At 41.3% G+C, this 25,394-nt stretch overlaps 1 protein-coding gene across 1 annotated transcript in view; it reads left to right on the plus strand.

Moving 5' to 3' along the window:
• The first annotated feature begins 3,028 nt into the window (after positions 1-3,028).
• apool (apolipoprotein O-like) overlaps positions 3,029-25,394 on the plus strand; it is a 63,645-nt gene continuing 41,279 nt past the window's right edge. The window contains exon 1 of the mRNA XM_072270363.1: positions 3,029-3,126. Within this exon, the coding sequence (XP_072126464.1) occupies positions 3,115-3,126 (12 nt within the window). The 5' untranslated portion in view covers positions 3,029-3,114. The remainder of the gene's footprint in view (positions 3,127-25,394) is intronic.

Consider the following 25,394-nt stretch of genomic DNA (forward strand, 5'->3'; position numbering starts at 1 on the left):
TCCCCCTAGTTGGCCTGTCAACATACTGTGACAGGAATCCGTCCTGGACACACTTAACAAACTCTGCCCTGTCCAAACCCTTGAAACTAATTTGGTGCCAATCAATATTAGGGAAGTTAAAGTCACCCACGATAACAACCCTGTTATTTTTGCATCTTTCCAAAATTTGCCTCCCAATCTGCTCCTCGGTATCTCTGCTGCTACCAAGGGGCCTATAGAATACTCCCAATAGAGTAACTGCTCCCTTCCTGTTCTTGATTTCCACCCATATTGACTCAAAAGAGGATCCTGCTACATTACCCACCCTTTCTGTAGCTGTAATAGTATCCCTGACCAGCAATGCCACCCCTCCTCCCCTTTTCCCTCCTCTCTATTCCTTTTAAAGCACTGAAATCCAGGAATATTGAGAATCCATTCCTGCCCTGGTGCCAGCCAAGTCTCTGTAATAGCCACTATATCATAATTCCATGTATGTATCCAAGCTCTCAGTTCACCTTTGTTCCTGATGCTTCTTGCATTGAAATACACACACTTTAGCCATTCTACCCTCCTACCTTTACACCCTTTATTCTGCTTCTCTTTCCTCTAAGCCTCTCTATTTATTGATTGATTTCACAATACTGCGTGGAGCAGATCCTTCTGGCCTTTCAAGCCACGCCACCACGGCAACCCCCAACAAACCTGATTAACCCTAAACTAATCACGGAACAATTTTTGCAATGACCGTTTAACCTACCCAGTACATCTTTAGACTGTGGGAGGGAACCTGAGGACCCATAGAAAACACATGGATTCTGTGGGGAGAATGCACAAAGACTCCTTACAGAATAGTTCTATAGTTTATTGATTGAACTCTGAACTCTGGAATGCCCTCAGATGTAATAGCATCTTCTGCTTGCTCTTTTTGTGTTGCTTGTGTTATAGAAACTGTTGGCTCCTGTGATTTACCGTTTAGATCTCCATTGAAGGATCCTGTGTTATGCCATGTCCGGAGAGCTGCCTTGTGGAGATCAGAGACAAGAACCCACAAGGACCAAGAACACAAGCTGACTTGTGGAAAAAACAAAGATGAGACACGGGGCTATGAATGTGGGGATTATTGTTGCTGTTTTTTCTGGGGGGTCTGGGATTGTTGTTGTTGCTGTTTTATTCTGTGGGGAAAGGGGTCATGGATTCTAGGGTCTGCAAGTTTTGTTCTTTTACTTTTTCATGTGTATTTCATGGCTATCTGGAGAAGACAAATATCAGACTTGTATTGTAAATGCATAATTTGACAATAAAATTAGCTTTTTACCTTGAACTTTGTAGAGACTCCTTATAGAATGACGCCCGAATTGAACTCTGAAATCTGTAATGCCCTGAGCTGTAATACCCACTACACTAATGCGATGCCCACAATGGTTGTGTCGCAATGCTCAAGGGTGTTTGAGCCTCTGGTAGGACAGGATGACGTTGGTAACGAACTCTTAAAGCTGGCCTAGTTAATGTCATTGGCAAAGCTGCCATATAGTCCACTGAGAAGCCCTCAGCTTGTATGGCACAGTTAGGTGAAGCAGATGGACTACGTTTCAGTGGGAAATAGCTCACAGCAGATCCTCATTCCCTTTGCTATGCCAGTCTTGCTCTCATTTCATCAACTTTGTTCTCAATGGTCTGGACATTAGCCAGTAGTATGTTGGGGGGGGGGAGCTTGAACCCACACTGTTCCAGTCTCACCTGCAGCCCAGCCAACTGATCCATATGGCAAATTGCTGTTCCCTTCTTAGAGTTCTGAAGCAGAGTGGGCTGCCCCATAACTCAGGAGTGTCTAGTTATAGCCTTGGCTTTGGGACTCTTCAAAAAAGTTTTGAAAATATCGTAAAAATGTTTCTTCTGTGCTCTTGGTAACATTGGCTGTGACAGTGTTCAGGATGGATTGTCTGTTATTTATTTATTTAGAGATACAGGGTGGAATAGGCCCTTCCAGCTGATCTGTGTTTTCCTGAGTGGGGGTGACATTGTGCAGTAGCAGTTCATTAGTGGGGGGAGGGGGAAGAACCATGGATTTTTATGCAGTTTATTTAAGATCCATCCTCTCCCAGCACCTCAGTGGATGATTCAAAAGTTGGCCTCTGAATGCACACATCTGCAAAGCAATGGAGAGAGGTCACACTTAATCAGGATTGATTACAACAGTTTACCACATATCCTGTGAATTAGGTCCATTCCAGCAGCAACCAGCTAGATAAGGAGGCATGACATTAGAAGCAGCACATCAAATCAGGCAGCATCTTTGGTGGGGGAATAAACAGTCAACATTTCGGCCAAAGCCCTTCATCAGGACTGAAAAGGAAGGGGGCAGAGGTGGTCTGGGGAGGGGAAAAGTACATACTGGTAGGTGATAGGTGAAGGGAAGACAGGTGAGTGGAGGATGGGAGTGAATTAAGAAGCTGTGAGGTGATAGGTGAAAGAGATGATGGGCTGAAGAAGGAATTTTAAAAAGTGGACAATGGAAGGAAGGGAAAATGGGAAGCAGCAGGAGCTAATGGGAAGGGTGAAAGGAAAGCCAGAATGGGGAATAGCGGAAGGGTAGGGTGGGGTAATTACCGAAAGTTACTAAACTTCTGGTTATTAATCCCTCCTTCTCTCTTTTACAGCTTCATTCACAGAGGAGCTGGAAAGGACGGACTTTACACAAAATGCCTATAAAGCCAAGCCTTCACCTGCCAGTTTGTACTCTTTCCCCTCCCTCCCCCATCTTATTCTGGCTTTTGCCCCTCTTCCTTTCCTGTCCTGATTAAACCCTTCGGCTCGAAATGTCGACTCTTCATCCCCCTAGGTCGATGCTGCCTGATCAGCTGAGTTGCTCCCGCAGTTTGTGCGCGTTTCCAACATCTGTAGAACCTGTTGTGTTTTAACATTAGTGGAAGGAGAGGCTGAGAAGAGGACGTAGACTTGCTTGTCTCCGCTCAGCAGGGGGAGCAATAGAATTCCCTGGGGAGCCCGCATTGCGATGAACTTGGCCTGACACCGCGCCCACCCCATGGTAATGGTTTCAGTCAGAGCCCGGGTGCCCAGTGCGCATGTCAATTGGCGCTCGGCTTTCTCCGGCCCCGGACTCCGGAGCTCGTCGTTATGGCCTTTCAGGTGAGCGGCGCTGCTTCGGCCCAGGCGTTGACTTGAGGGTGGAGAGGGGCCCGGAACCTTCCAGACGGTGCAGGGTGAGGGCGTTGGCGGCCCCAGGCCCCGGTGCTTTGCCGCTGAACCGAGTACCGTGTGGTCGGTCCCCGACGGCGCGGCTTTGGGCTGAGTGCAGGCCGATCGCCCGGCCTCTGGTCGCAAAGAGCTGAACTTGTTAGATTCTTGCTGTTTGATCTTCAGCCCCCACATCTTCAGTATATTCAACTTGTTCCTTTTTAGCAATGAAATGTACCCAGGTGATTCTCAGAAATGCTCTGATAGTTTTGGAGGCGGAGGTACTGGGATGGGAGGTTAAACTTGGTCAAAGAGCTGGATTGTGAGAAGTGTCTTAGTGAAGAATGAATATTAGTTTTGTAATCCAAAGTTTAGGGATTTTTAAAAATTTATAATATTTCTAAACAAAAGTAAGATGTTAATATTACCCTTATTTAATACGTAACGCTATATTATTCTTATAGTTGCAGAGTAAACTCTGGAAAAAGTTATATGGAAGGATAATGATAGAATTGCTTTTAGCATTTGAACGACTATCACCATATCCACAAAATAAATAAAAGTAAAGTCTCCACTTTTTTAAACATATCAATTTGTGTGAATGTCACAACAGCACTTTAATGAGAAAAAATACAGTGCAATTAGACTGGCTTTAAAAGCTTTTGTAAAGGCAAATACTTGTTTTATTTGTCTATTTGTACTTTTTTTTGTATAATTTTTGTTTTCTCTTTGTACTACCTCTATGTATTTAGTGACTATCTGGATGACATGTAAACAAAGGCTTTTCACTTCAGTCGATACATATGACAATAATATATGAGCTAAAATGAAAAATAATAGAAGTAGGCCATTTGGCCGCTCAAACTGCACCATTTTTTTCAATTTGTATTAATTATTTTTCTATATTGAAATCTGTAAATTTGACTTTGATTGTAATCATTGACTTGGCCTCCATTGCCCCATAGGGTAGAGAATTTCAAATACCACTCTCCATGATGAAGTTTATATTTAATTCAGTCTTAAATAACTGCTCCTTATTTTGAAAATGATCTTTATTTCTACGCTGTAGCCAAGGAAGAGATCCTTGCTGCATTTATCTTTTGTGTCCACCTAATAGTTTTGTCATTTTTCTGAACTGTCAAAAATATAGGCATTGCTGTCTCTATCTTACTTCATGCGACGGACCTGCCTTCCCAGTAACTAGACCGGTGAATGTTTGGTGTATTTCTGTTGAGACAAGGATATCTTTCTTTAAACACCTAAACTGTGCAGGGTTTTGCCAAGATGCGTTTTTACACTAAAGGCCAATGTGGCATTTTTTTGTTCCAAATTGTCATATGCACCTCCATGTTAAATTTGAACATTAGCATGCAATCTCCAACTATTTCAAAATACTTAGAATTATAAGGTAATACAGCACAGAAACAGGCCCTTAGCCCAAATCATCTTTGGCAACCAAGATCCACATTTGCTCGTATTAGGCCAAAATCCCTCAAAGTCTTTCCTATCCATGTACCTGTCTAAATATCTTTTAAAGGTTGTTATTGTACCCTCCTTAACCACTTACTTTAACAGCTTGTGTCATATATATACCAACCTCTGCATGAAGACGTTGCGTCTTTAGTCTCTTTGAAATCTTTCCCCTTTCACCTTAAACCTAGGCCCTGCAGTTCATACATGCCTACAGTGAGCAACAACCTTTCACTTTTATCCTCTTCATCCTACCAATCAAGCCAATTATGTATCCACCTTTACATTGGTGAGAACTGGCATAAATTGGAGGACTGCTTTGTTGATACCCCTGCTCTACCTGCCATAGGCAGAGTTTCCTGGAGGCCAACCATTTAAATTCTTAATCCCATTTCCATTCTGACATGTCAGTCCATGGTCTCCTCTTCTGCCACACTGAGGCTGCTGTAAGGATGGAGGGGCAACACCCCATATTTCGTCTAGGTTGTCTCCAACCTGATTGCATGAATATTGATTTCTCCTAGTAATTTATATTTTTTCTTTTCCCCTACAACTTACCTCTTCTCACCTGCCTATCACATCCCCTGGCACCCCTCCTTCTTCATTTTCTCCTATGGTCCACTCAGACTTCTTTTTCTCCATCTCTTTAGCTTTCCACCCACCTGGTTTCACCTATCACCTTCTAGCTTGTCCTCCTTATGCTCTCCCAACTTTTTATTCTGCCATCTTTCCCATTCCTTTCCAGTTTTGATGAAGGTCTTGGCCGGAAATGACTGTTTATTCATTTCTGTATATGCTGTCTGACCTGTTGAGTTCCTCCTGCATTTTCAGGGGTCTAACCTTTTAATCAAGGCTTCATCGAAGGCTTTGCTGCAGAATATATAGATAATGCTCTCTGCCCTGCTCACATTAATCCTCATGGTTACCTCTTCCAGAGACTGATTTCTGAGACAGTTTCCAATGCAGAAAGCTGTTCTGACCATCCCTAATAAGATGCTGGTAGATCTTGTCCTTCAAATCCCCTTAAGTAGCTTTCTCACCACTGCTATCAGCTCACTGATCTGTAGTCCCCTAGCTTGTCTCTGCTGCCTTTCTTAAATTATGGTACTGCATTAGCTACCTTCCAGTTTTCTGGAACTCCACATGTAGCTAAAGATGTATGTATCTCTTCCCGACTTTACCGCAAGGTCCAAGGGTGCACTGAGTCGGACCCAGGGGATTTATCCATCTCAATGTGCTTTAAGACTGGCAATACCTGTTCTGGTTATATGTAATACGTATTTTTCTTCCGTGGCTGGTAAACTCATTTTTCCACATTGAGTTGACAATAACATGGTAGGCGAGTGCACTTAGCCTGTCTGTGACACCATGAACTCTTCTTTCATTCTTGTTGTTACTCACATTCCCACTTAGTTGCATGCTATCAGAAAACTTGGAAATATTACATTTGTCCCTTCAGCTAAAACATTGATCTAGCTTTTAAATACTTGGAGCCCAATTACCCATGCCAGTGGTAGTCCACTAGTGATAGCATGCCCGTGTGAGAAGAACTTATTTTCTTAATCTATGCTTCTGTATTACCCACAGTTCCTTTTCTAATTATCTTTAGTTGGAACTTTATCGAAGATCTTCTGAAAATCTAAATACACCAGTCACAGGTTTATTCAACTAAATATTATAGAAACACTGCAAACAATTAATCTGCCCTGATTTTTCAGAAATCTACGTTGACCTTATTTGATCATTCATTTCTAAATGTCATGGTATTACATGCTTTGTAATTGATTCTACCATTTTCATTACTAATGTCAGTCTAATATTTCCTCCTTCATTATTAACTGGGGATAATACTTGCTTTCTCCTCAATCTGCGGGAGCTATTCCAAACCGTAGAATTTTGTAACCCAAGCTGTAGCCAGCTGGCTCTTCCTACGTTCTGGTGTACAGATCATCAGGTCCTTGGTGTTTAGCAGTTTTTGACCACTTCAATTTCTACTTTTCTATCCTTATTTTATTTAAAAATTGCTGTGGACTGTAAGTTCTCCAGTATTTCTGGGGTTTTTTTATATTTTATATGAAGGTGGATAGTAAGTACTTTTAATCTTCATCCCACCTTCACCTGCTCTCAAAGCCTACCAGGAGTGATCTGGGAGTAGAGTCTCTGAGTAAGTGATCTTGCAAGATTTGGGGTAGTTTCATGTGAGACTGATTTTGAAATGTAAAGTTGTATCTGTGCCCAAGATTCGTGGGTTTTTTTGCACCTTTGAATTCTAACTTTCTACTCATGCATCTTTAGTTATTCTTTCTCTTATGTGAAATATTCTACTCCAGTACTTTTATTTAGACCTTAATTGTCAGCTTTAAGCCTTAATATATGATGCACAAAGTTCCATTTCTATCAAGTCTGGTGAACTTTTCAAAGCATCAAAATGGAACATCTTAAGCCATCCTTGTGGGTGAGGCAGTTCTTCATATTTGAGTCCATCATGGCCATCTATTGCATTCAGTGCTCCCGGTGCAGCCTTCAATGAGGTCCAACACAGATGACGGGATTACTTTGATGACCGACTTCTGTCTGCCATATCAGCTGGAATCCCCCAGTGGCCTACTGTTATCATTCCACTTCCCATTCCCAAACTGCCTATGGCTTCCTTTGCTGCCAGGCTGAGACTAGATGCAGATTGAGGAACAGCATTTCATATTCCGTCTTGGTATATCTAACATAACAGCTCTCTCTTCTGGTAATCATTTCCATCAATCTTTATTTTCCCCTTATCCCACTGATTCTCATCATCCCATCTCTTTCCCCTCCTCTGCCTTCATCATACGCCCATCATCCATACATCCCTCCCATTAGATCCTGTCATCACCTCCTTTTCTTTATTTCATGGTCCACTGTCTTATTAGATTCTAGTTTCTTCATCCCTTCATCACTTTCTCCAATCACCTCCCAGCTTCTTCCATCATTTCCACTTTCCCCTTTCCCTCACCTGGATCTACCTATCGCCCACCACCTCTTGGTCCATACCTTCCCTTCACCTTTTGATATTCCCAGTCCTAATGAAGGGTCTCAACCAAAATGTCAATTGGACATTTTGTCTCTTTAGACGCTGCTTGATTTGCTATGTACCTCTAGCTTTTTTGTTTGTTGCTGAAACATCCATTGTCTTGGATATGTATGTGCCTCTGTTTGAAAAATTTACATTTTGTAATTTTCTATACTGCTGTAATTATAAGACCATAAGATATAGGAGTAAAATTAGGCCACTTGGCCCTCTGACCAATCAAGAATTTAACAGTCTCTGCTTTAAATATACTCACTGACTTGGTCTCCACAGTGGTCCGTGGCAGTGAATTTCACACAGATTGACCACCTTCTGGCTAAAGATATTCCTCCTCAACTCTGTTCTAAATGGCTATTGTTGCGTGAATGAAATCACCAGAGAGCGTAGATAGAAAGCAGCTTCTTTATTTGACAAAACAAGGTACAGCAGGCATCATACGGAGATGCTTTCGGTGGAAAGGTCTGCTGGCCCAACATGGTGCTTGATATTTATTTGCTAAACACAAAGGACAAATCCATATTTTCGAAGTATAGATAATGCTCTCTTTGAAACTACATGCAAACTTCACACTTCTGGTTCACATCCACCCCACAGACGCCAGCATCACCTGTGGATTAGGATTCACAACTTTTAGGAAATGCATTGTTTCAAATTAAATCCACAATACTTTATCAAGGAACAGAAGACTGGTAGCCAAAGCTGTTTCCTAAATGTAAATAACCTAAACCCAAAAATCATTCTAACAGTCCCTCCTCTTGGCCCTCCTGAACAAAAATAAATTTGTACCAAGAAAGGCCAACTTAGGAGGATCTACTCAAATAGGGCAGCAAAAACGCCCTGCCTCAAAACTTCCTCCCCCCCCCCCCCCAATTTTGTGTGCCTTGATATCTACCCTAGCACTCCCTAATTGCTACCTACCAAACGTTAAGCAGACAGGTTGTTCCAAAAATTTGAAGAAGTGTTTAGAAATGCGGCTTCTTTCGTGTGCCTGTCGGCTCTTTCCCTGTAGGCTGATTGCAGCTTAATCGCAATCCTTCTCTTCACCACTTCATTCTCTGGTCACTGAAACTCTCTTTCTAGGAGCATCCACAGGCCCCCCTCATCGACGTACAGGAAGGGGTTGGAGTGGTCCCTATGTAAATATCTGCAAGGACCTCTCACCGGTGGCATCCCCTTCTGAACTGTCTAGTCGATCACTAGCACGGCTGCTGAAAGGGCCCAGCTCCTCATTCAGACTGGGGGTGACTGTCTTCAGATGTCATGTGCAGTCTGAAATGCCATCGAAGTTGTGGAATTTGCTGTCTCTACTTTAACTTAAAGATCCCTCCCCATCTATTTTCCAATAGCTTTTCTATTCTATGCTATTAAACTAATCATCTCCCTTCAGCAACCAGCCTTCATTTCAGAGTACCGTCATCACACTTTAGCATGCTATTCATGGTTTTCTGTCATGCTGTCTGTGCCATTCTATCCCTGTAAGCCCCAGGTTCCTCTCAACCCGTAATTACCCCATGATATAACTTTCAGTAATATCTGCCTTATACATGGTGGGATGTGGGGTGTGGCGCATGGCCAAGTGGTTAGGGCATTGGACTAGCAATCTGAATGTTGTGGGTTCGAGCCTCATCCGGGGCAGCATGTGTGTCCTTGAGCAAGGCACTTAACCACACAATGCTTCAGTCTACCCAGCTGAAAATTGGTCTGGCAAAAATGCTGGGGGTTAACCTCGCAATAGTCTGGCGTCCTATCTGGGGGAGAGTCTCGTACTCTCAGTCGCTTCATGCACGGAAACCAGCATAAGCACCGGCCTGATGAGCCACGAGGCTCGTGACAGACTTTAATCTTTAATACATGATGGGGCCACCGCAACTCTTTCCACCCCGTGTGCCCAGCTCCCATCTGGTCGCTCCTTTGCTCCCTTTCTTTGCCAGCTCTCCTCTTCTGCCTGCACCTCTTCATATAATTTTATTAAACTTCTGTCATTTCTTCCTGTGCACTTGCAATTTCAATTGCTTCTTGTCCCCCTGCTGCCTTATTCGCAGTAATGTCTGCTCTCAGAGGGACTGGAAAAACTTTACGTTCTGGAGAGAAGCCATTCAGGATTGTTGCAGGGCCCGACACTATAGGATGCAGTCTTGGCTTGGTCTTAAGGGCGGTATAGCCAGTTGTTAATGGATATGATCCACTGGGCTTTACTGGCCATATAGGCAAGTTAGTAGTGGCCGCAGTCTCTCTGTGTATCCCCTGGTGTTTTTGTTCCTTCACTATACCCTGGACAGCTGTCAGTGCGTCAGTTTTTATTGGGTGCTGCTTATGCTTTATATAGACCCTCCTCTATTTTAACTGGGTTTATCTTTACTCGACCACAATCTTGCATGTGCCTAGCCCACATTGCTGGGAACTGCTGACAAAGTAACCCATAGACTCCATCCTGACTCCAGTCTCTCATGAGCGGGGCAGCTGCAACTATGCTAGGCAGATGTTGGTTGTACACCTTCGCTGCCCCTGACTTGTCCGTGTTATTTCTCCTTTTCCCGAATCTATAACAACTCCTGCTTCCCTTAGGATGTCTATTCCAAGGATAGTGCCCTCGATATTTGGACAGACTCAGAAATACACTGGAAGCTGCACTCCCCTGATTTCTAGTATTTGCGACTCACTTCTTTCTGCTTTCAGCGTTTTCCCTCCTACACCCCTGTTATAAATGGCCTGTCCAGTTGTTGGCAAGGGTAGGTCTGTTATTGATACCGATGCCCCTGTGTCCACTGACATATTGCATTGCCGTCCCCTAACAATGCCGTTGTGTACATCTGTGGGTCACCAGCGCTGGCAGTGGGGCCCTCTGCCACATCTTTTTCTGACCTAGGAGCCGTCTTTACTCGCTCTATGATCCAATCGACAGTCAGATTGGTCAGACTGGGCACCGATGGGGTGAGAGATTGCGTGTCTGCTGTGACGTTCACTGTTTTTCTTTCCTCTGTTTTGGACGCTGCCTCCGACCATGTCCCAAATGGCCACACCTGTAGCCTATCAATTCCTTTACCCTCCCATGTCTATTCCAGCAGTTCCTTGCTTTGTGCCCTGCTCGCCGACAAACAAAACAAACTCTCTGGGACATCACAGCAGCTGCATCCACTATAGCCACTTTGCGATTTCTCTTGCACTTTCTTCAGTCTATCTCACTGGCCCATGGAACTATCGCAGAGTAGGTTGACCCCAACGTTATGCCTAAATCTAAAACTTCATGGTGGACTGAGCTCGGACTGAGCTCAGACTTTCCTTCAGCATTTTCAGGAAGACTTGGTCGTCCCTCCCTGGATTATCTAACCCGGAATACTCCTCATACGATTGATATTTACGTTCTGCATAATCCATGGCCGTCTCATCAGCCCTCTGGGTCACTGCCATTATTGCTCCACAGTTACTCTCACCTCCCCTCAGTCGCTGCCTCACTTCCCCTTTAAAAGAGCGATATCTTTCTTCATTGTTGGTGTTCCCAGTAGTTGCCCAGGTACCATCCCACACCCACTAGACCATCCTGTCCCACATATTCCTCGGGGGCTTCGCTTTTACCAACACGTGTATATCTTTAGGGTGCATCTGGTGAATTTCAACCATTTCCACAAGCTTGCGCCAGGATTCTGAATTCCCACAGGGGACTTTAAGTGAGGGCAACTCTGACAAAATGCTCTGTTTCTCCCCGGGGGAAGAAGGGCTTATGAATGTTTATAATCATTATCAAGAGCTGGCTTGGATCATCAGGGTTCTCAACCTGACGTTGCCTGACCTCAATAGGTGCCATCCTGGCAGATATATCTGGGTAAAACCTCTCCCTGAGATATTGCCACACTAATTCCCACACTACGCAAAATATAAAGGACTGGCGCCAGTTAAACAGCACATACTTAAAACTGCAAATTATTTACTCCACAATCTGCCATTTTTGAGCACCTGAACTCATGATGTCTGCTGTACTCCTTTGCATCACACTTGCAAAACGTATACACTAAAATGGAGCTCCCCGAACGAGTGTACACGCCCCCACTCTAGCGTCCTGAACTGTTGGTAACCACCCTTTGCAACTGATGGCTCTGTCTCACCAAGTTAACACGCAAAGTTTCCTCACTTACATAAACACACATGCATGCACTCACACTACTTTTATATCTACCAGTTCAGCTCTCCGCGATCGTGATACCTCGTGTTCCCGTGTACCACCGACCCGAACAGATCCAAGTGTAAGTGCTATTTCAGAAAATACTCACCCACTTAGACTGCTAAGATCGCTGGCCACACGATGGGTCACAAAGGTATCCCACTCCTGACACCAAATGTTGTTGCATGAATGAAATCACTGGTAGAAACAAAGCAGCTTCTTTATTCGACAAAACCAGGTACAGCAGGCATCATACAGAGACGCTTTCGGTGGAAAGGTCTGCTGGCCCAATGTGGGGCTCGATATTTATTTGCTAAACACCATATTTATGAAGTATAGATAATGCTTTCTTTGAAACTACATGCAAGCTTCACATCTGGTTCACATCCACCCCACAGACCACCAGTATCATCTGTGGACTGGGATTCACAGCTTTTAGGAAATGCATTGTTCCAAATCTGCAATGCATTATCCGAGGAACAGAAGACTGGTAGCCAAAGCCATTTCCTAAGTGTAACTAACCTAAACCCAAAAATCACTAACAATAGCCATCCTTCTATTCTGAGGCTATGTGCTCTGGTTCTAGACTCACCCACTATAGAAAACACCCTCTCCACATTCACTTCATTTAGGCCTTTCAATATTCAATAGGTTTCAATGAGATTCCTCCTCATTCTTCTAAACTCCTTCGACTATAGGTCCAGAGCCATAAAATGCTTCTCATATGCTAATCCTTTCATTTCCAGAATCATTCTCGTGAACCTCCTCTGGATCTTCTCTAATGCCAGCACATAATGTCTTAGATAAGAGGCTCAAAACTGCTCTCAATACTCTGTGCAGTCTGACCAATGCCTTAGAAAGCCTCAGTGTAACATCCTTGCTCTTGTATTCTAGTCCTTTCGAAATGAATGCTAACATTACAGTTACCTTCCTTACCATCGACTCAACATGCAAGTTAACCTTCAGGAAATCCAGCACATGGACTCTCAGGCCACTTCGCACCTTTGAGTTTTAAATTTTCTTCCCATTTAGAAAATTGCCTACGCCTTAATTCTTTCTATCATATTGCATGACCATGTACTTCCTTACACTATATTCCATCTGCCACTTCTTTGCCCATTCTCCCTACCTGTCTTAAGTCCTTCTGCAAGCATCCTGCTTCCTCAACACTACTTGTCTCTCCACCTATCTTTGTATTGTCTCAAACTTGGCCACAAAGTCATCAATTCCCTTAGTCCTTCAGAACCATTCCAGAATCTCGTGATTCTTAACAGATCATTACTAATGTCTCCATAATCTCTTCAGCTACCTCTTCCAGAATCTGGTCTTGGTAACTTGTCTACCTTCAGACCTTTCAGCTTCCTAAGCACCTTCTCCTTAGTAATAGAAACTACACTCACTTCTGTTTTCTGACACTCTTGAATTTCTGCCTGATGTAAAATACATACTTATTAGGTACTTTTGCCTGTCTTTTACTTTTCATATATCTGAAAATTGCCCCCAGAAACTCCTACCATTGTTGATCTGTCATCATCCCTGCTGGTGTCCCCTTCCAATCAACTGTGGCCAGTTCCTCTCTAGTGCCTCTGTAATTCCTCTCAAACTGCAGGGTGAATTCTATCATTATGATCACAGCTTCCTCAGGGCTCCTTTCTGCAAATTATACAAACTCCCTCTCTTGGGATCCAGTACTAATCTGATTTTCCCAATCTACCTGCATATTGAAATCCCCCTTGACTATTGTAACATAGCCCTTATTACATGCCTTTTCTATCTTGTAATCTGTACTCCATATCCTGGCTACTTTTCGGTGGCATGTATATTAACTCCAGCCAGGGTCTTTTTAGCCTTGCAGTTTCTTAACTCTACTCACAGGGATTCTACATCTTTTGATCCTATGTCATCTCTTTCTCAGGATTTGATTTAATTTTCTAACCAACAGAACCACCCCAAAAAAATAAAAATAAATAAATAATAAATTAGGGGTGGGGTAAGAAGGGGAGAAGGAGCATTACCATCCCTATTTATTTTCAATTTTTTAAATTTATTTATTTTTTCTCTCTTTCCCTCTCACAATAACTCCTTGCCTGTTCTACATCTTCCTCTGCTGCTCCCGTCCCCCTTTCTTTCTTCCAAGGCCTTCCGTCCCATGATACTCCCCCTTCTCCAGCCTTGTATCCCTTTTGCCAATCTACTTCCCAGCTCTTGGCTTCATCCCTCCCCCTTCTGTCTTCTATCATTTCAGGTCTCCCCCTCCCCCTCTCAGTTTCAAATCTCTTACTATCTCTTTTTTCCGTTAGTCTTGACAAGGAGTCTCAACCCGAAAAATCGACTGTACTTCTTCCTATGGATGCTGCCTGGCCTGCTGCGTTCCACCAGCAATTTTTGTTGATAATCTGACAGAAGTTAGTTTTTACATTTTAAATACGTTGGATGTTTTGACTTGTTATCCAGATTAAAACAACTATTAAATGTTACCAGTTTTCACGGACTTGTGTTTTAAAGTTAGTAGCCAGAAACATTGATTTTTAGTGAGTAAAACCTTTGTGATAAATTACTTTAAATAAAACCCTTTCTTGTAGTTCAGGTTCATTAAGTCAGTGTGCATAAAGTGGTTGAGGTTGTCATCTGGTAGGCAATACCAGATTATTTGAATTAAAAAAGAAAATGAAAAGCTTACTTCCTTGTTCCTCAAAACAGTATTTCAATGTTGTACACACATAGAAGTTAAAAATAAAAGCCAACTTTGATTCAGATCTTGTTGGATTTAGCCCATCACTTATAGTCCTTGCATTTGCCTGGTGTGCTGTTGTGTGCTCAAATTAATGGTTTTTCACACTCTTGAATCAGGTATTGAGGTCCAAGTGGCAAATTAACCTCAGGTCAAACCCACAGGTCTTGCTTCCACAATGCTTTTGATGAGGTTTGACTGCAGGAAAAATTGTGAGTGAAGATCTGCTTTAACAGTTTTTCTTGTATATGTTACTGAAATTCATGGATGTTATAAAAACTCAAAAGCAACTCAAGTGATGTTAATAGCTGTATGTCCTGATGAGCTAAAGCGTGACTAGCCTTGTGTTTCTTGTATTGCAAAGCTGATCAGTCTGATCGTAGTGAGGCATCTTGACATTTGCTTTTGCTTATTGAAATCTGTGTGATTTAAATGGAGATTAATGGACTGAAGACCAGAGTAGAGCTAAAATCTAATTAAGTTGTTTAGGTACTGTCTGTAGCACCATCTTCCGATCTTTTTACAGACAGTGCTGTACAGTTTGCCCTGTGGAATATAACCATTACCCAGCAGTATTATCCAGAGGAATGTAATGCTGTAAATTTGCAGTGAACTTCTGCTCTTTTTCCACAGCGTTTTCATGATTTAGATTACTGGCAACAACTTGTAACTCAGCACCTTTTATGGTCAGATAGAAACATCATCTGCAGGTACTGTCGTGATGTGGAAACCTACTCTTTTTTTAAAGTTCCTGCCTCAAACTCCTGGATCTTATTGTCCAACAGTTTATTCAAGCTACATCAATCATAGGCTGCACCTTCCTAAGTAAACAATGTTCAGTGTAATTGGTGATAGGGCAATAAATGCTGGTGAGCCCAAGTCCTTTGAATTGAATTTGGGAAAAGCTCAAACAGGAGGAAATCTGCAGATGCTGGAATTTCAAGCAACACACATAAAAATTGCTGGTGAATGCAGCAGGCCAGGCAGCATCTCTAGGAAGAGGTACAGTCGATGTTTTGGGCCAAGACCCTTCGCCAGGACTAACTGAAAGAAGAGCTAGTAAGAGATTTGAAAATGGGAGGGGGAAGCCCGAAACGTCGAATGTACCTCTTCCTAGAGATGCTGCCAGGCCTGCTGCGTTCACCAGCAACTTTTATGTGTGTTGGGAAAAGCTCAGATGTATTTACATTACACTTGAACCTTTTGTTGAATAGGTTCACTGTAGTTATAAGAATAGGCTTAAGTCCAGAGGTGAGACATATTGTGACCTGGAGCAGAATGTAATGAGATTCTTTGATGGTAACTAAGCCAAGTCAGTACCTGATGAGCCAAGTCAGTACCTGATGTAGGTTTCTGTCATAAAAAAAAATTACGTTTATACTTGCAACTCCAATAATACTCTGTCAGTGCATTACTGATCAGTGCACAACTCCAATAATGCTCTATCAGTGTAACGAAGTTTACTTTTCAATTACTCTGTTGGGTAGAAATAATTTCAATGATTCATGATATCAACATTTTTTTATCAACTTTTCAAACTTGGTATTTTTTGAAGTGGAATGGTTATGATTAAAAATTGTTTCAAGGCTTTGACTACACTGTGAGCAGAGAATTACTCTTAGTCGATGGTATCTTATTTGAGCAGTATTTGGGTGTAAGTTATTCAAAATAGTCTTTCAGTTTTAACATTGAGTTTGGTTAATGGACAACCTTGTGTATAGAAATGCACTGCTGTATTTTCTCCATCTGATCTTGTGCACGCTGGGGAATAAAGTGCTTATATTCTTAGTGGCCACTTACACCTGTACACCTGCTTGTTAATACAGATATATAATCAGCCAGTTAGGGTGAAGTTAAAATATGCAGGGTCTTGGGGAGAGTTAAAATATGCAGTTTGCCAATGCAAAGCGGTTTTTAAAAATTCTTTTTGTTTAAACAAAAGTACTTTTCTGAATATTGGTGTCATACAAATATGCAGGCATTTCTCCAAGAGCATGAAAGGCATAATAATGATCTTAAATTCATTATAATGTATTTCACAATCTTGGAACATCTCAAATCACAAAACTACATTTAAAACTAAATCGTCACAGTACTGTAGGAAATATGGCAGCCAGTTTATCTACAGCAGAATAAACCAGTCTGTAAGGAGCAATTTGTCTTACTTTTAAACTTTTTTCTCTTTGAGGGATAAACATCAGGTAATGCACAGAGGTTTTCATTAAAATAATACCTAATTGAATGGGCAATTGGGAATTTAGTTTGCTCTTTCTACGGACAGTGCAGAGTTCCTTCAAAATTTAAGTCATACGCTCAAGCTTCCAAGAAAGACTTGAACCCACAACCTTCTCATACTAAGGTATAACGGTTTGTGTGTGTGTGCGTGTGCGCGCGCACTGTCATTCCACTTTTAACATAGAACTTACTTCATGTTTAAAACAAGATGATTACTCAAGGAATGGAGGAACTGTAGCATGCCTACTTTACGGTATTTAAGTAACAAGCCATCACAATTGTAAGGAAGTCTTCATTTAACTGTAATATCAAGCGTTCAAACCCTGCTCACAGTGCCAAAAGTGCAAGGTTCATTAGTTTAGAGATTTGATACATCTAAATGAGGATTAAATGGATTATTACTTGTAGCACTGTCCCATAGAAGAATCAAGATATCACATAAATGCTCAAAAAACTGTGTACAAGTTCAAGTTCAATTGATTGTCATTCAGCTGTACAGATATGTACCGCCAAACAAAACAACGTTCCTCCCAACCGAGGTGCACAATGCAGTACGTATAACTCACACACATAACACAGTTGTATTACCACAAATAAATTAACAAATAATAAGGCACATATATGAGACAAGTTTTACAGAAAACATGATGAGAATCGTATGTGGTGGCAGGGAGTTTGGTAGTTTTATGGCCTGGGGGAAGAAGCTGTTTCTCATCCGAGTAGTCCTTATCCTTATGCAGTGGTGCCTCCTGTGTTGGTGGGGGTGGAGCAGAGACATTGCTGGATGGATGGGAAGGATCATGACAATGCTCAGTGCCCTGCATATGCAGCATTCCTGATAAATATCTCTACTAGATAGATGAGAGACCCTGATTATCCTTTTAGCAGTCCACACAATCCTTTGTAGGGACTTGAGGTCAGATGCCTTGCAATTCCTGTACCAGACGGTGATGCAGCTGGTCAGGACACCCTCAATTGTGCCCCTGTAAAAATTGGTTGGGCGGTGGGTGGTCGCTCACTTGTCTCAATCTCAGGAAGTGGAGACGCTTCTGTGCTTTCTTAACCAAAGAAGTGGTGTTGAGGGACCAGGTGAGATTGTCTGTTACGTACACTCCCATAAACTTGTTACTCCTAACTCTCTCCATGTTGGAGCTGTGTATGCAGTGGGGAGTGGTCATTGATAGTGTGACGAGAATACACATAAAATTAAGATGTTTGCTGGCCTGGGTTAGCATCAGTGGCATCAGCAGTTGGTCTGCCACCTGTCCTCAGGGGGAAGGAGAGATAAGGAACAATGAAGCAGCATATGGAGATGTTAATGAAGGAGCCATCAGTCTGGGTATTGCCAAGATCGGCTCCCCCTTTGAACCCTGAACTGTTTGAAGTGATGGTGATGGACAGGCGATCTGAAGATGTGTAATGAAGGGGGGGGGGAGAGAGAGAGATATATGTCTGTCTGTCTGTCTGTCTGGAGCGGCTCCCCCTTTGAACCCTGAACTGTTTGAAGTGATGGACAGGCGATCTGAAGATGTGTAATGAAAGGGAGAGAGAGATAGAGAGATAGATAGATAGATCTGTCTGTCTGTCTGTCTGGAGCGGCTCCCCCTTTGAACCCTGAACTGCTTGAGGTGATGGGCAGCCGATACCCCAGCAGGGGGATAAAAAGGGACAGGTTCGCTAAGGCAGGACACACGACACCCGAGGTATCGAGACCCTGGAAGCGGTGCGCCTCTCACGAGTCGGTGGGAAGTACCGGACAACGCACAGGGTGGAAAGGTACGATCAGCGGGAACCCGGTGTGTGCCCGCCCTTGCTTGGGTGCCGAGTTCACTGCAGAGGATCAACCGCATCTGGAGGAGGGGTCACAGTCGGTGACCTCAGGTGACATCACCAAGGACCTGCCCAAAAGCTGCTTGTGAGCAATATCGCCGGTCTGTGAGTGGAAGCCGTGTCTGAATGATCAGTCGTTCCCGTTCTCTCTCTCTCTCCCCCCACGTTGTCCATCGCCATGGCAACGATTACTGCGAACTGAACTAAATTGGACTGAACTTTGTGTCACTTTGAAATTGGTCATTTACCCCTAGACAACGATAGAGCTTGATTGATGCTGTTATCTTAATTCTGTGCACGTGTGTTTATCATTGCTGAACTGTTGCATTTATTATCCTTTCGATTACTGTGTTGCTTGTTTCTTTAATAAAACTTTCTTAGTTCTAGTAATCCAGACTCCAACTGAGTGATCCATTTCTGCTGGTTTGGCAACCCAGTTACGGGGTACGTTAACAATAGTCAAAACCAAGGTAGAGTATGCTTAAGTATTGGTAGGTAATTTTACCTTTTAACATAAATAGGATTAATTCAGTTCCTATTTTAAAGTCATTCTAGTATATGATAGTTCCATTTTAAACTTGTATTTCATGGTAATTGCCATGTAAAACAAAAGCATAAGACATCTTAAAATCCCAGTTCAGAAAGCACAGAGATGATGGGTGACCAAAACATAATTTGAATTGAATTAAGATTCAGCCACAGAGTCTTGGATGAAATCAAGTTATGCAGGGTTGAAGCAGAGCATTAAAATGGTCCAGTCTTGATATAGTAATAAAATGAATAGGCATTTCAGGAGGTGATGAGCTGAAGTGGAATGGAGTAGTGTGAACTTAACATAAAATAGATAGTAGAGCAAATATGTGATTGAGATCTGATAGGACTTCAAGGTTAGAATGGTTTGGTTTGGGCAGTTGCCAAAGTTGGTGGTTAGGATTATAGTGTCTGAGGTGGAACTGAAGATTTTGTGCGTAGTATAGTTGTAGCTTTATTGACATCTCTTTATTTTTCTGGTACAATTAACTCCACTCTTATCTCTGTGGAACATAGAAGAGGATGGGTATATGAGACAAATGGTTTATCTACTTGCTGTTCATTGATTCTCGTTTGTTAATGTGCTTGCTGATATCAAACGGGGTGCAACAGAGGACAGCACAGTTTTATATGTTGTAAAGCAACTATTTAGACAATTGAAGCTGCTTCCTACACCCATGTTGAGCTCGTCAATTTTATCATCATTGCCTCCAGGTTCCACCCTACCCTTAAATTCACTTGGTCCATTTCTGACACCTCTCTCCCCTTCCTCAGTCTCCTATATCCATCACTGGAGGCAAACTGTCTACTGATATCTCTGAGGAACCCACTGCTCCCCATGACAATCTTGTTACTTTGTTCCCTGTAAAAATGCCATTCCCATTTCTCAGTTCCTTTTGTTTCTGCCATCTTCAACGGGATCCTACGCCATACACATTTCTACCTCTTCCCCACAACCCACTTTCTGCAAGGATTGCTCCCTTTGTGATTCCCTTGTCCATTTATCCTTCCCCACTAATCTCCCTGCAAGCAGTAGAAGTGCTACACTTGCCCATTCACCTCACTTTTCACCTCCATTCAGGGCCCCAAACCACCCTTCCAGGTGAGGTAGCTCTCTGCGAATTTGTAGGGGTAACCTACTGTATCCAGTGCTTCCAATGCAGCCTCCTCTGCATTGGTGAGACTTGACGTAGATTGGGGCCTCTATCCGCAAAAATACAGAAATTCCTGGTGGCTAACGTTTTCAGTTCCAATTCCCATTCCAACATGTCGGTCAATGGCCTCCTCTTCTGCCCTAATAAGACTGCTGTCAGGATGGTGGAGCAACACTTTGTATTCTGTCTAGATAGCCTCCATACTGATGGCATGAACATTGATTTCTCCAGCTTCTGGTATTTTTTCCCCTTCCCTCTTTTTTTTCATTTCCCCACTCTAACCTCTTACCTTTTCTCCTCACCTGCCTATCATCTCCCCCCCCCCCGCAGTGCTGCTCCTCCTTCCCTGTCTCCCATCATCTACTCTCCTCTCCTATCAGATTCACTCTTCTCCAGCCCTTTGCCTTTTCTACCTATTACCTCTCAGCTTCTGCCTTTGCCCCCTCTCCCCCTCCCAGCTGGCTTCGCCTATTACCTTCCAGCTTGTCTTCCTTCCTCTCCCACACCTCCCCTATAATCTTATTTTGGCATCGTCCCGTCCTTTCCAGACCTGATGAAGGGTCTCAGCTTGAAACATTGACTTTTTTTTCCATTTCCATAGATGTTGCTTGACCTGCTGCTGAATTCCTTCCAGCATTTTCTGTGTGTTGCTCTGGATTTCCAGCATTTGCGGAATCTTTTGTGTTTATATTTTGATGAAACTCTCAATTAGTGATGGTCTGATCTTGAACTTCGTCAGATTTCATAAATAAAATAGATATTTCCCAGAATATTGTAGATGTATTCCGTTCCTTTATCTAAAATTTGCTGCAAATGGGTCATCATTTTATGTTTGGCAGTAGTTTGGCTCATCTCACCATGTAACATTGGGGGTGGGGGTAGCGGGGGTTGGCAAGCTGATAATGACACAGGACATACTGATAATGACATAAGTAAGGCAAGCAACAATATATCCCCGTTTTCATTTGTGATTAGTAAATTTGAAGATTAACTTAAACTTCAAACTGTCATAGTGAAATGGAGGAAAATAGATTGTGAAGGAAATAAGAGGCAATAAAAGTAATAAAGTAAGACTTAGCATTTCTTTCTTTCTTTTTCAATCTTTTTATTAATTTCATAAAAATAAACTTAACATGGTAGTAGTACAAAGTTACTGGGAATACACTGTTATAATTAAAATTAACATAAGTGATTCTAAAGCCAGATAACACTTATTAAATGATAATACTCCCAATCATATAGGATACGAATGAATAATATAAAACAAAGAAAAATATCTTTAAAAAGTCATGAAAAAGGAAGAAAAAATAAACCCCCCCCCAAAAAAAAACTAATTTAAACAGAATTAATCAACTAAACTAAAAAAAAGACATGGGCTGTTTTGTAACATCATAAACAAGGAGAAAAAAGAAAACCTTAGTGTCGACGACTCCGTTCCTCTCAACTAACATTACAAAGAAGTAAAATAAGTTTGGAAATGGTCAAATGACATCATATGAAAATGTTGAATAAATGGCTCCAAGTCTTTTCGAATTTGATAGAGAGGTCAAAAACACTTCTAATTTTTTCCAAATTTAAACACAGCATAGTTTGAGAAAACCAATGAAATGTGGTAGGAGGATTAATCTCTTTCCAATTCAGCAAAATGGATCCTCTAGCCATTAAAGTAAGAAATGCAATCATCTGATGAGCTAAAGAGTTTAAGTGATTTAATTCTATCATTGGTAACCCAAAAATAGCAGTAATTGGGTGAGGTTGTAGGTCTATATTCAAAACCATTGAAATAATATCAAAAATACCTTTCCAATATTTTTTCAGCAAAGGACATGACCCAAAACGTGTGAGTTAAAGAAGCTATCTCAGAATGACATCTATCACATTTAGGATTTATATAAGAATAATAATGAGATAATTTATCTTTGGACATATGAGCCCTATGCACTACTTAAAACTGTATCAACACATGTTTAGCACATATAGAGGATGAGTTAACTAATTGAAGAATTTTTTCCCATTTTTCAATCAGTACAGTAATCTTGAGTTCTCTTTCCCAATCAGTTTTAATTTTATTAGATACATCAGGGCATAAATTCATAATTATATTATAAAAAAATTGCTACAACACCTTTTTGAAGAAGATTTAAATCTAAAAATTTTTCCAAACTATCCATTGAATATAAATGTGGAAAATTAAGAGAAGCAGTAATTTAAAAGTTTCTAACCTGTAAATATCTAAAAAAAGAAGTGAGATCTAGGTAACTGTTCAAAGGACATAAACAATTATCCAAAAATAAATCACGAAATCGTACGATACATTTGATTTTCCAATCTAAATAAGCTTGATCCATAGTGGAGGGTTGAAAAAAGAAATTAGATATAATAGGACTTGCTAAAATAAATTGGTTAAACCCAAAAAATTTTCGAAGTTGGAACCATATACGTAAAGTATGTTTAACTATTGGGTTATTCATTTGTTTATACAATTTAGAACGAATAAAAGGAAGTGAAGTCCCTAAAATAGAACCCAGTGAAAACCCTTGTAAAGAATTACATTCAAGATTTACCCAATGTGGGCTTGAAATTACATCCAAGTCCCGTAACCAAAATTTTAAGTATCGAATTTTAATTGCCCAATAGTAAATCTAAAATTCGGGAGCGCTCCCCCCCGCCCTTTTTTTTTAGATTTCTGTAAATGCCTTTTACCTAACCTAGGGTTTTTATTCTGCCATATATATGAGGAAATTTTTGAATCAACATTATCAAAAAAAGATGTTGGAATAAAAATTGGTACAGATTGAAATAAGTATAAAATTTAGGCGAAATAATCATCTTGATAGCATTGATCCGACCGATCAGTGACAAAGACATTGGTGGCCATTTAGTAAACAAAAGTTTAATCTGGTCGATTAAGGGTAAAAAATTAGCTTTAAATAAATCTTCATGTTTTTTCGTGATTTTAACCCCCAAATATATAAAAGAGTCAGTAACCAATTTAAATGGTAAGCATCCATAAATAGAAACCTGCTTATTTAGGGGAAATAATTCACTCTTATTAAGGTTCAAATTATAATCAGAAAAATTACTAAATTGAGCCAACAAAGATAAAATAACAGGAATTGATTTAGCATTTCTTGAACCTCAAAATGTTTGAATAGTTCACACTCTATGTATGGTGTCAAAACAGTTTACAATGACTAATACAACACATTGTTAAATGGGTTCTCTGCTTGTAGCTTTCTCTGGTGAATTTATTGTCCAAAATAAAAACAAATTCCAAATATCAAACAAATTGAGGGATTTGGTAATACCTTCTTTTGCGATGCAATTCAAATAAATGCACAAATGTTCTATGCTTGAAATTATTTTGACAGAAAATTCTAGCTCAATATTATTGATGTTTGAGGAGATTAATTCTGAAACCGACATTCAAGTAAATCAGTGGAACAAGTCTTTCTGTAAATGCAGTTCCATCTTTAGACAATAATCATCCTGTCTTGTACATAGGAGGACAACAAACTTTGCTGACAGGGAAGATAGCACCTTGGTTGACATCTGTGTACTTCTTGAGATACAGTACTGATTGTTCTGAGACCACATCCCAGTGCCAGCTGTTTGGATTACTTACTGCTGGATCTTATGTCATATAGAAAAATGTTTATTGTCCAGTCTGCAACCAAGTAGAATGAATTGTGGATGCTGAGTTGTATTGTGAATCATTCAACTACTCAATATTTTGACAATCTAAAAGAGAAACCACTCCAATTTAAAGTTGAATAATAATTTCACCATAAAACACAATCATGTCAAAATAAGGAAGAGATATAAATGGCTTAAATGGAATCTTTGGCTTTTGAACTTTTCCCAGTAAGTTTAGGACTGTAATCCTTGGAATACAGCGCTGGGGGGGATACGTAGAGAAAGTAAAGGGCTCAAGAAGAAAGATTTGATAGGAAAGGAAAGTGGATCATGGGAGAAAGTGAAGGAGGAGGGACAGCAGGGGGGGTGTTAGGCAGGTGAGAAGGAGTAAGAGGGAAGTCGCATAGGGAGTGGAAAACAGAGATGGGGAGAAATTATCAGAGGTTTGAGATATCAATATTGATGCTGCAGGTTGGAGGCTACTCGGGTGCAGTTTGAAGTGTTGCTCCTTCAACCTAAGAATGGCCTCATTGTAACAGTGGAGGAGGTTATATTGATGGAATGAGAAATAGAATTAGAATGGGTGACCACCAGCAATTCCTGCTTGAAGAAAGAAAGGTGCTTGACAAACTAGTCCCCTAGTCTACACTGGGTCTCTCTGATGCAGAAGAGGCCGCACTGGGAGCACCAGAAACAGTAGATGACACAACAAACTTGCAGGTGAGGTGTTGCATCACCTGGGAGGACTGTTTGGGGTTCTGACTTGCGGTGAGGGAGGAGATATAGGGGCAGGTGTAGCAATTGTCCTGCTTGCAGGGATAAATGCCAGGAAGGAGAACCTTAACTTCCGTATAGGAAATAAATAACAATATGCTATCCAAGATAAGTCTGATGTGTACAAAAGTCAAACAAGTTAAGACTTTTTTTTCAGAGTAACATCTTGGATTCAAGGCTGTCTGGGTTTGAGTGATTTTCTGTAATTTTAATTTTTGAAAAAGGCACCTCTGTTCTAATTTTCTTTAAGCCCAGGTTTTCACAAGGTGTCTGATCTTAATTTTGAGTAAGAGGGGCATCTTTTCCAGATGTCATTAAAACTTTGGTCAAAAGAGCTGGATTCCAGTGGTGGGTATCGTGGAACCATAGTAAAACTAAAATAATTGGGTATCAAGGGGAAAATCCTCTGATGATTTAAATTATATGTTCTGAAATGGAAGATGGTTGTGATTATTGAAGTTTATTCACTTTGCCCTGGATATTCCTACAGGAATTTCTTGGGTCAGTGTTTGAACCCAGTTGTCTTCAGCTTCTTCACCAATGGCATAAGGACATAGTGATGATATTTGCTATTTATTCCATATTTGGAGTTCATGAGAAATGAAGCTGTTCATAACTTAATGGTGCTGCAAGTGACAA

The sequence above is a fragment of the Mobula birostris genome, chromosome 10 (genome assembly GCF_030028105.1).
Source record: "Mobula birostris isolate sMobBir1 chromosome 10, sMobBir1.hap1, whole genome shotgun sequence".
NCBI classification, from domain to species: Eukaryota; Metazoa; Chordata; class Chondrichthyes; order Myliobatiformes; family Myliobatidae; genus Mobula; species Mobula birostris.